The sequence below is a fragment of the Rhagoletis zephyria genome, unplaced genomic scaffold (genome assembly GCF_001687245.7).
Source record: "Rhagoletis zephyria isolate East Lansing unplaced genomic scaffold, Rhagoletis_zephyria_1.1 Rzeph_scaffold_04449, whole genome shotgun sequence".
Classification (NCBI taxonomy): domain Eukaryota; kingdom Metazoa; phylum Arthropoda; class Insecta; order Diptera; family Tephritidae; genus Rhagoletis; species Rhagoletis zephyria.
In genome coordinates this window covers 5260-16853 of record NW_016161532.1, presented here as the reverse complement: position 1 = coordinate 16853, position 11594 = coordinate 5260, and the positions used below count along the sequence as shown (strand labels likewise).

The 11594-nt window shown below is 39.7% G+C and overlaps 1 protein-coding gene across 5 annotated transcripts in view; it reads left to right on the top strand.

Annotated features, from left to right (window-relative positions):
* Positions 1-128: 128 nt before the first annotated feature.
* Positions 129-11594, top strand: part of PDZ-GEF (PDZ domain-containing guanine nucleotide exchange factor) — a 16725-nt gene continuing 5259 nt past the window's right edge. For 3 of the 5 annotated variants that reach the window (XM_017626124.1, XM_017626122.1, XM_017626125.1), the window contains exons 1-6: positions 129-351; positions 424-656; positions 737-934; positions 1024-3357; positions 3464-4949; positions 5020-5163. In XM_017626124.1, the coding sequence (XP_017481613.1) occupies positions 627-656; positions 737-934; positions 1024-3357; positions 3464-4949; positions 5020-5163 (4192 nt within the window). In that variant the 5' untranslated portion in view covers positions 129-351; positions 424-626. Of the gene's footprint in view, positions 657-736; positions 935-1023; positions 3358-3463; positions 4950-5019; positions 5164-11594 lie in introns of all 5 variants that reach the window. The other 2 variants (XM_017626126.1, XM_017626123.1) reach the window with 2 other exon arrangements.

Genomic DNA, 11594 nt, shown 5'->3' with positions numbered 1-11594 from the left:
GAATATCGTGCAATTATACTCACATAAATAATATCTACTTATGCAGACATAAGCTAATTGAAAGTAATTTAATTCGTGTATTTACAGTGCTTCAAGTAGACGGTCGACGATCAATCTGATTGCTGGCTACTTAATGCCGCCATACAAAGTAAAAAAATAAAAAACCAGCAACATGAACTAACAACAACAATAGATGAGCCATAATTGAAAAATAAAACCGACAATGACGGCCGCAACAGCAGCAGGGGCAGCATAGATACTTACAAACTGCAAGAACATCAAAAGAAAGTCGCAACCGAAGTCAGCTGCATATTAACTTTGAACCTAAAGTGTATAAGCACGCAAAAATATGTACGTATTACTAAGCTTGAAAAGTTCGTCATACGTACTGTGAGAAAATTTTCAACAAAATCCAACTTCCAGCTAAGCTACCGCAAGCTCTAAGACAGAAAATTACATATCAGGCACCTTTTTATTGTATGCGCGTTTTCAGCGCCCTGAAGCACGACAGCAGATTCAAACTACGAAATTTAGCTGCATTAGGTATTAGCCACTAGTAGAATAAGTGTTAAATTAAACAAGCACCAAAAGCGCCACAAAGCGCGCGACAACACTATCGACAACTAATGGATCCATATCATCATATCAGACATCATGTAAGTTGTGTTGAACTAAGAGCCACTGCCCAGCATTGTTAAATTTAATATTGTTTTCCTTTCCTTCTTTTGCTTGCCAGTATCCACCCACGCGCCCAGAATTGCAGCAGAAATGCAATCGCGGCTCACATTCGAGTGACACTAGCTCAGCGTACAGTGGCAGTGATACCATGGCATCTGTGTACGGCTCATCAATGGACGCCGAGGAGATTGACCTCTCTGGCTTGGTGGAGTCGGTGGTTGACTCTGACGAGGAGGACTTAGCCGAGAGTATGGATGTGAGTCGCATATTCGCCATAGATATGCATTTCTACTCTACTTTTTCTTATTTAACTTTACACACACTCTCATTTTCCTTCTCTACCAGAGCTTAAATGTTCGCGATGCTGTGCGCGATTGCCTGGAGAAAGACCCCTCTGAACGCACTGAGGAAGATGTAGAAATTCTGCTCGAATTCACACAGGGTCTAAAGGCTTTCACCAATATTACACTAGCCGTACGACGTGCGCTCTGCGCCGTTATGGTCTTTGCTGTGGTCGACAAGGCCGGTACGGTGGTGATGTCCGATGGCGAGGAGCTCGATTCGTGGTCGGTGCTCATCAATGGCGCTGTGGAAATCGAGCATGCGAATGGCTCGCGTGAGGAGTTACAAATGGGCGATTCATTTGGCATATTGCCCACTATGGATAAGCTGTATCATCGTGGTGTGATGCGCACAAAGTGCGATGACTGTCAGTTTGTTTGTATAACACAAACCGATTACTATCGCATACAGCATCAGGGTGAGGAGAATACGCGACGGCATGAGGATGAGGACGGACGCATTGTAATGGTCACTGAGCTGCGTCAAATTGGCAGCAATGACCATGCTAGCGCTGGCAGTAATACATCCGCGACGAGCGCAGCGGGCATGAAGCGTGGGCATGTGGTGATACGCGGCACGCCGGAACGTTTGCTGCAGCAGCTAGTGGAGGAGAATTCAATGACTGATCCGACATATGTAGAGGACTTTTTGCTAACGCAGCGCATTTTCATCAAGAACCCACAAGAGCTGACACAGAAGCTGCTCGCATGGTTCGAGTGTGATGCTGAGCCGCCGAAGGGCAGCAGCGCTTCGCCACAAGAGATTAGAGATCGCGTCACACGCGTTGTACTGCTGTGGGTGAACAATCACTTTACCGATTTTGAGGCTGATCATGAAATGATGGAGTTCCTGGAGGTGTTCGAGGCTGGCTTGGAACATACGCGGCTGTTGAGTCAACTGCGTTTGTTGCATATAGCGTGCGCGGCCAAGGCGCGCATGCGCAGTTGTACGTTGACGCGCTCATCTCGCGATGAGCCATTGAATTTCAATATAATCGGCGGCTATGAGATGCGCGGCATTACGGCAGCCACCGGTGGAGGCGGTTGTGGCATCTACATTGCACATGTAGTGCCCGGCTCAAAGGCACAAGATATTGGGCTTAAGCGCGGCGATCAAATACACGAAGTAAACGGGCAGTCATTCGAGCATGTGACTAGCAAACGCGCCATGGAAATACTAATGGCCAGCACACATCTGAGTATAACAGTGAAAAGCAATCTGCTAGGTTTCAAGGAAATGATGTTGGCTATTGAGCAGGGCGGGAACGGAAGTGGCGGTAGCAATGGCGCTGGTACGCCGATCGGTAGTGGCAGTGGCAGCAGCGGTGGCTCGCTGGGCTCCAAGTCACTGCGCAGTCCGCGGCGAATATGCGCCAATGACATTGCAAAGTTGCACGGCCGCTGCATGTTGGATGATATGACAACTACAAATCGTTCGCATATACTGCGACTCAGCTCGGTTGATATGCTGTTGCCCACAGATCAGACGGACTGCTGTCCACCCGCGACACCACCGGCGGTCATGCCGCAGCAGCCTAGCGGCGGTGGTGGCAATATGGCCAGCAATTTTATGTCCAATCTGTTGCAGAGTGTCAGCAATGCTTCAGGGCGCAAAGATGCGCAAACGAATTGCAATGATGGCATTGGTTGCAGCGGCGGTGGTGGTGGTGGTGGCGCAAAGGGTGGCGGTTTCATGACGCTTGCGCCAAAGCGGCGGTTACAAAAAGCGCTGGCGAAAATGAATTTGTTGCAGCACAAAAGCATCGGCGGTTCGGGTTTAAATGATTCTGTTGATATAGCCACGCCTACTGAAACGATGTCACAAAAAGGCAAACTAACAACATCCTCATCCAGTTCCTCCTCCACTTGCGGTGGCGGCGGCGGCAATCGCCTTTACCAATCGCAGTCCAATCCCGATTTGAGTTCATCGCTGCTTTACGAAGACTCCAATTCCCTGGCAACCAGCACTGCAACAGCGCCCACGCCCACACCCAACTACCTGACTGCCTCCATGCATCGACCTTCGGCTGTTTCCACAACAAGTTCTGCAATGCTACCTGATTATCCTGAGCATGTATTAAAAGTCTTTAAAGCAGACCAGTCATGTAAATATTTACTCATTAACAAGGAAACGACGGCGCACGAAGTGGTCATGCTAGCGCTGCAGGAGTTCGGCATCCACGATCCGAGCTCGAATTATTCACTATGTGAGGTTAGCGTCGGCGAAGGTGGCATGGTGAAACAGCGACGGCTGCCCGATCAGCTGCAAAATCTCGCCGAACGGATTGGCTTTGCTGCGCGCTACTATCTCAAAACAAATGGCAGCACTGAGACGCTGGTGCCGGACGAATTAGCGCTAGAACTTGTGCGCGAGTCAAGTGTACACTTTTTACAGCTGAACGCCTACGAATTGGCNTAAAACAAATGGCAGCACTGAGACGCTGGTGCCGGACGAATTAGCGCTAGAACTGGTGCGCGAGTCAAGTGTACACTTTTTACAGCTGAACGCCTACGAATTGGCCATACAGTTAACGCTGCAGGATTTCGCTATCTTCCGGCAAATCGAATCTACTGAATATATCGATGATTTATTCACTCTGCAAACAAAGTATGGGGTGCCGATGTTGTCGAAATTCGCCGAGCTCGTCAACCGTGAAATGTTTTGGGTGGTGACCGAGATCTGCAGCGAGCACAACATTGTGCGCCGCATGAAAATTGTCAAACAGTTCATAAAAATCGCACGCCACTGCAAGGAGTGTCGCAACTTCAACTCAATGTTCGCCATTATATCCGGTCTGGGGCATGCGGCTGTGTCACGTCTGCGACTCACTTGGGAAAAATTGCCTTCTAAGTACCAACGTCTCTTCTCCGACCTGCAAGACCTAATGGATCCATCACGCAATATGTCGAAATACCGACAACTGGTTTCCTCCGAACTGCTCGCACAACATCCCATCATACCATTCTATCCAATTGTGAAAAAGGATCTCACCTTCATTCATCTCGGAAATGATACGCGTATAGATGGTCTTATCAACTTTGAAAAATTGCGCATGCTCGCCAAGGAGGTACGTCTACTGACGCATATGTGCTCCTCGCCCTACGATCTGCTCGCCATACTCGAACTCAAAGGTCAATCGCCCTCGAATGCGCTCTTCTCGCTCAATCAGCTTTCTACTTCACAAAGTGCCGGTGGCACACACAGCACCGTCATCGCCGCCAATGCCGGTCAGTCGACAATCAAGCGCCGCAAGAAGTCAACAGCTGCGCCCAACCCCAAGAAAATGTTCGAAGAAGCACAAATGGTGCGTCGTGTCAAGGCCTATCTTAACAATTTAAAAATCATCAACGACGAGGATGCACTGCACAAATTCTCGCTCGAATGCGAACCTGCTTCTAATTCACAAACGCATGGTGGCAGCAGCAGTAGTACGCGTGGCGAAAGTGGTTTGGGTCGTGATGGCACCGGAAATTCGTCGATGCGCAGTGGTGATCAGTTGAGCATCTATTCGCACACTTCTTCGTCTTCGGCGCCCAACTCGTCATTGTCTTTGCGTAAACGTCATCCCTCCTCGCCGACACTCTCCACAACCAGCTCGACATCGTCGACCAGCGATCATCACAATCGTCGTAATATGGCGCACAATAACAACTCAAAATTTGGCATCGCCTCACCGCAAGCGGTCAAAAAGATACTTGCGCTCTCCGACCCAACAAAAGTGCGCCCACATCAGCCGTTTACACAGCGTCATTCGGGCATGCCACCACCGCCGCCACCACTGCTAGTTAATACGCCACATCATATGCTCGCGCATGCGTTCACCTCGACGGCGGCTGGCATGCCGCTGACTGCAACGGCTGGTGTGTCGACTACGCCAAGTCCATGTTCGCATCGACGTTTGGCGTCCGGCAGCAATTCGATGCCAGCTGGTGAGTAATATTTAAGATATTTTTTAAATATGTAAATTAGTTTACTAATGAATTGGCCATTTACATGCAGGCAATATGGTACCCGCGCGTGCCATACATGAACGTTCACATTCGGATACGCCAACGCCACCATTACCATCTGTTGATTTGTCAGTAGAGAGCAGCAGCGTAACTACATTTCGGGACTTGCCATTGCGCAAATCTGTAACTTCCGGTACGTTACCTTTTACGTTTCTTTAATTTTTAGCTAATAGAAAATTTGTGAAATTATTATAAAACTTTTATTGCTAAATATTAACTTCCTTACTTGCTTACTAACCAAAACAGTTAGAATATATTAGTGGGTTGGAGATTTTAAATTATCAGCTTTAGTGTAGAATTTTAAATGAATTGCGTTTATGTAGTATCGCGCGGCGGAATTGGTTTAGTTGTGTTGAGTATTGAGTTAGAAAGTAATAACGCAGCCCTTACGGTGAAGGTTAGTTTTTTTTGATACTGTAATAACATTAGACTAAACCACAATATGCCTGATTAAGTTGATCTCAGTAACATAGTAATCTAACCACTTGTGATCCTAACTACCAGAGCTCTTCGCTCATTCCAATCCCAGCTTTCAAGCTTACATGGAAAACACTAAGCTAATCATTGTCTTAACCGGGTACAGATGGCATTAGAAAGAGCTAGACTTTTAAATAATTAAAACGATAATAATCGATTGATCCTAATAGTGTTTTAGACCAGCCCCAAATTGCGGAATTTAAACTATAGAAAAAACTGTTAACTGAAACTGAATAATAATAATTTTGGCGCTTTCGTTTTTGCTAAGTTTTTGTCTGAGCTTCTCCTCCAATTTGTGGTGTGCGTCTTGATGTTGTGGCATTAATGGAGCGACCTACAATTTTATGCCGCCTCCGAACTGTAAATAGTTTTATGAGAAGCATTTTCCATCAGATGATCAAAGAAAATCTTAAGCGGAAGAGTGATAGAAAATGATATTGAAATGGTGTATTTCGGTCAGCGCTCGCATGTCAAAGGAATTCTTATACCCTTACTATCAGCGGAGTTAACCACGTAGTATTTGCTTATAAACGACTCCTCCATATCTTTAACAATTGTGTGCAAGACAAATTGCACTGATCTGTCCGTCAAGTAGGCGTACTGTGAGGGCATCGTGAAGTTATATACCGCTTTTTTTTATATCTCTAGAGTCTTGAATTAAAAGAAGATGTAAATGGTCTGAAATCTGCCTTGGAAATAAACGTCACACTTACAAGCAAGTCCCTCTGGCTATCCCTTTATGATTTCAAACATTTTTAAATATACTATAAACTGTATACATACAGTACATAGATACAATTTTTTTATAATCTGGTAACTTTGCATGCTGGTGTTGGATTTGATGTAAATTTCAATACAAATTGTTATTTTATAAAGAATTTTGTGACTAAATCTGGTTTCGAAACTATGTATACTCCATACCATAATATAAATAGTACTTACGCTTTTTAAGTAGTTTAAGTAAAAGTATAAGTTGTTAAAATATTTCTTTGCATGGTTGAGTGTTATAGCATATGAATAGTATGCCCCGTTTACATTATGTCCGTGGTGAGCCAGTCCTGTTACTGGCATAATGTAAACATTTATTGGCATTAACTCATTCTAGTGAAAAGTTCATGCCAGCAACTGGAATGTCGGTCTACTTTTCATGACACTTCAACTGGCATAATGTAGACCAGAGCTTCTTAAAGTGTGTTCCGCGGAACCCAAGGGTTCCGTAGAAAAGTCACCGGGGTTCCGCGAAATTAATTTTAAAAAAAAAATCAGATCGAAATTGGATGCTACCCCAGAAATGCGTATACAGCTTTTGGACATTATACTGGCATAATGTAGACCAGAGCTTCTTAAAGTGTGTTCCGCGGAATCCAAGGGTTCCGTAGAAAAGTCACCGGGGTTCCGCGAAATTAATTTNAGTGTCTGCCATTTGGCATTGTTTGGCGTTTAAGTCTCAAAAAGCTTGACCTAGAGAATATAGTTTATGGTTGAAGATAATTCGTTGTTGTTGTACTATATGACCTATTTCGAGATATAAATAAACAATTATTTAATGTATTTAAAGAAAGCTGTGTTCGAATCCATACATAGATTTTTTCTTTCATTGACTACAGAAACAAAAAATTGTTTAAAATAAAAATCTTAAAACACAGTTCGAGCAATTTTTGTCCGATTTTAGGAGCAAGTTTCCTTTCCTAGGCGCTTTCATTTGAAAATCAATGGCTTCTCTCAAAGTGCATTCACCGCTTTTTTGCTTTTCCACCAAAATTCTTAGCAAAACATGCTATTGTAAAAAATGGTTATTGGGTGTTGAGTAGTTTTAAATAATACATCAAGGGCCGTTAACTTATATATTTTAGAATATAGTTAAATCATTAGCTAAACTTAACTACGGAAAATTCCATTTGAAAATTATGTAGTTAAGTTTAACTATACATTAAAACAGATAGGTTGACGGCCCTAAAAGAAAAAAATAGCAAACATGAATTACAAAAAATTTAATAATTCCCTCGAAAAGCAAAAACTAAGTTTAACTATACCTTAAAACAGATAGGTTGACGGCCCTAAAAGAAAATAATAACAAAAAAAATTTAATAAATCCCTCGAAAAGCCAAAACTAAAAAAAAAATAGATATTATCCACTTAGGCGTTTTACAAAACATTACGACGCTTACCACGTTTTGTGAAAACTGAAAAAGTAGGCGAATAATATAAATATTTTCTAAGAAAAAGTTCAAGGCGAAACCATATAAAAGTGGTGTTAGCGGTGTTAGTTAGATTCACTCCGCGGTTGTACTGATTGTCAAAACGATGTGCTTGTTGTACATTTGTTGTGTTCCTATTGCCATTGTGCGTATAATTTGTTATTTCAGTTTTTTTTTTTTTTTTTGTGCTGCCGCTACCACCTTATATGAATTCGCCTTGAAAAGTTTTTTTGTTCCATTAAAGTTCGATAACTAAAAATTATATTCCCACGCTAAGATTGTATACTTTCGGTCTCTTTTGGCCTCTAGTATTTTGGTCTTTACACGAAAAAAAAAAGAAAAAGTTTAAAAAAGTAAACAACAAATATAATGGAATTGGGAATTAATTCTTGTAAATCTTTTTTTTAGTACACATAANTCGAACTACTATTTTTTTTTTACGATAATTAATAACAGTGAAACAATTTCATTCTTCACATTAAAATTTAAAGTATGTATACTATTTCTAGTAAAAGTTTTTAGTCATACTTAAATTACACTGCCTTTGATTTTTAGTAATTTGATGTGGGGTTCCATAAAATGAAAGGTGTTTAGTAAGGGTTCCATCATCTTAAAAGTTTAAGAAGCCCTGATCTAGACGAACAATCCGCTGGCATACCAGTGCTTTGAGAGCATCATACAGTGAATTGATATATCCATGATCCTCTGCAATAACGACACAATGCAAAATTCAAAAAATAAAAACTTGCTACCGTTAAGTGGCTCATGTTTCTAATCCATGTTCAGTACATGTCTATTCCCTACCACTCACTGTAGTAATCCTTACTACTTACTTTAGTAAGGGTTAGACATGGATTAGTCACTGGTCTGGCATAATGTAAACGGGGCATTGATGTTCTGCTTTTCTTTTGATGTTAGGTTAGCTTCAAGTGTCTGCCATTTGGCATTGTTTGGCGTTTAAGTCTCAAAAAGCTTGACCTAGAGAATATAGTTTATGGTTGAAGATAATTCGTTGTTGTTGTACTATATGACCTATTTCGAGATATAAATAAACAATTATTTAATGTATTTAAAGAAAGCTGTGTTCGAATCCATACATAGATTTTTTCTTTCATTGACTACAGAAACAAAAAATTGTTTAAAATAAAAATCTTAAAACACAGTTCGAGCAATTTTTGTCCGATTTTAGGAGCAAGTTTCCTTTCCTAGGCGCTTTCATTTGAAAATCAATGGCTTCTCTCAAAGTGCATTCACCGCTTTTTTGCTTTTCCACCAAAATTCTTAGCAAAACATGCTATTGTAAAAAATGGTTATTGGGTGTTGAATAAGTTTAAATAATACATCAAGGGCCGTTAACTTATATATTTTAGAATATAGTTAAATCATTAGCTAAACTTAACTACGGAAAATTCCATTTGAAAATTATGTAGTTAAGTTTAACTATACCTTAAAACAGATAGGTTGACGGCCCTAAAAGAAAAAAATAACAAAAATGAATTACAAAAAATTTAATTATTCCCTCGAGAAGCCAAAACTAAGGCTGCATTTCTTTATTCATTCCGAACGTTTGGAATATACTTTTTTGTTTACTTATTCTTTAGAATATTCCTGATGATATGCTAACGTATATTTCAAACGTATTCTGTTTGTTCCGGCTGTGAAATGGGATTATCCGGAATGTATAAAGAAACAAAGCCAAAAAAAAAAAAAAAAATATTATCCACTTAGGCGTTTTACAAAACATTACGACGCTTACCACGTTTTGTGAATTCCCTAACTGAAAAAGTAGGCGAATATAAATATTTTCTAAGAAAAAGTTCAAGGCGAAACCATATAAAAGTGGTGTTAGCGGTGTTAGTTAGATTCACTCTGCGGTTGTACTGGTTGTCAAAACGATGTGCTTGTTGTTCATTTGTTGTGTTCCTATTGCCATTGTGCGTATAATTTGTTAGTGCAGTTTTTTTTTTTTATTTTGTGCTGCCGCTACCACCTTATATGAATTCGCCTTGAAAAGTTTTTTTGTTCCATTAAAGTTCGATAACTAAAAATTATATTCCCACGCTAAGATTGTATACTTTCGGTCTCTTTTGGCCTCTAGTATTTTGGTCTTTAAACGAAAAAAAAAGAAAAAGTTTAAAAAAGTAAACAACAAAATTAATGGAATTGGGAATTAATTCTTGTAAATCTTTTTTTTAGTACACATAAAATTAAATTTTTACACTGAGTGTTGTTTATTTCCTTCCTTATACACTCACGACAAAAAGTACTGGGCACAGAGAATTTTCCACAATATATGCAACAATTTTTCTTTAAATTTTTTCGCTCATTCCGCTAAAAATATGCTTCATACTATAATAAAAAAAAAAAACATAAAAAACCTTTGTTCAAAACTGAGGATATCTCAATAAACTTTCATGCAAACTTTCAACTTTTTATTCAGATTTTTTGAATTTACTTGAGTATGCAGTTTTTTTTTTTGCATAAAGCCTGTCGGCTTACACACATCTACCATTAAAAATGCAAATTTAAAGTTGCTAAAAAATCGCGTTGATTTTGAAAAAATTTTGAAGTTGTTTCGCATTTTTTTGAATGGGCTAAAAAACTGCATTCTCAAAAACAAATATAAAAAGGTCAGATAAAAAAGTAGAAAATTTGCATGCAAATTTATGAACTTTTTTTTTATAAAAAATTTACGGTTTACAACAAAAAAGCTTCTGCGTATTGAACCAAACATGTAGAGGAATGTTATTCGATGCGCTGAATGCGAATCCGAGGTCTGTTAATCTGCATCACGTCGGGTTTGAGGTCATTTAAAGGTCAGAAAAATACCATTCATGTGTTTAGGTCTTTTATTACAAGCTATTTTTTAACTTTTAGAGATAAAATTAAAAATTTGCGTTTTTGGAGATTTAATCATAGAATTGATAAGTGGAATATGTTTAGCCTAACAGATTACTAAACCTCCCAAAAATGGCGAAGATATTTTCCTTTCCAGCTGTCTTTTTTGTATACCAATTGTATGAATTGATAAAACTTTGATTGCGCTTGCCAACAAAATTGAAATTTTGAAATAATTCTGTATATTATTAAATGTGCGATAGAAATATATATATTTTTTTTCAAAAGAAATATGAACAAGTAAGAAAGTCTAAGTTCGGGTGGAGCCGAACATTAAATACCCGACGCAAGTATTAAATATATCGTCTTTTAAAGTGCAAAACCGCGTATCAACAAAATGCAAAACCGCGTATGTGAAGTTGTAGAAATTATTTTCTAGAGCATAAAAACACTCATAATTCAAAATGGTTTTCTTTTTTATAAATCAATCGCATTTCTGGCTAGTATATTCCACGACGAATGGATAAGGATTGAGCCAAGAGCTTGTGTGTGCAAATCCAATTTTTGGCAGCCAATGTCAGTTACGCGGTTTTGCAGAACGACGATACGCGGTTTTGTACTTTAAACGACGATATGTTTTTTCACCTTTCCGAAACCTACCGCTTGATGGTAAGCCGGTATCAATTTTGAGTAAATTAGCGTCCTTAAATTTCGAAATATTGCAGTTTCAAGCATTTCTAAAATTTACCGTTATATGAAAAGCGGCCGTAATTTTAGTCCGATTTCAATAATTTTCAACGTTTTGCTTTTACGAGGCAAGCACAATAAAAATACCGAGTTCGGTACAAATTGGTAGAACGGTTACCGATATACATACATATAGGAATATTCTCTGAGTCTTGCAAAGCCCTTGCATGGTGCACAGATTGCACGGATTGCACGGTTAAAACCGGTTTTCGNATTGCACGCATCAATTTTGAATAAATTAGCTTTAATATTTACTTATTTATCGAAGATTTCGTATTTCTCTAAATTACCGTTATATGGGATG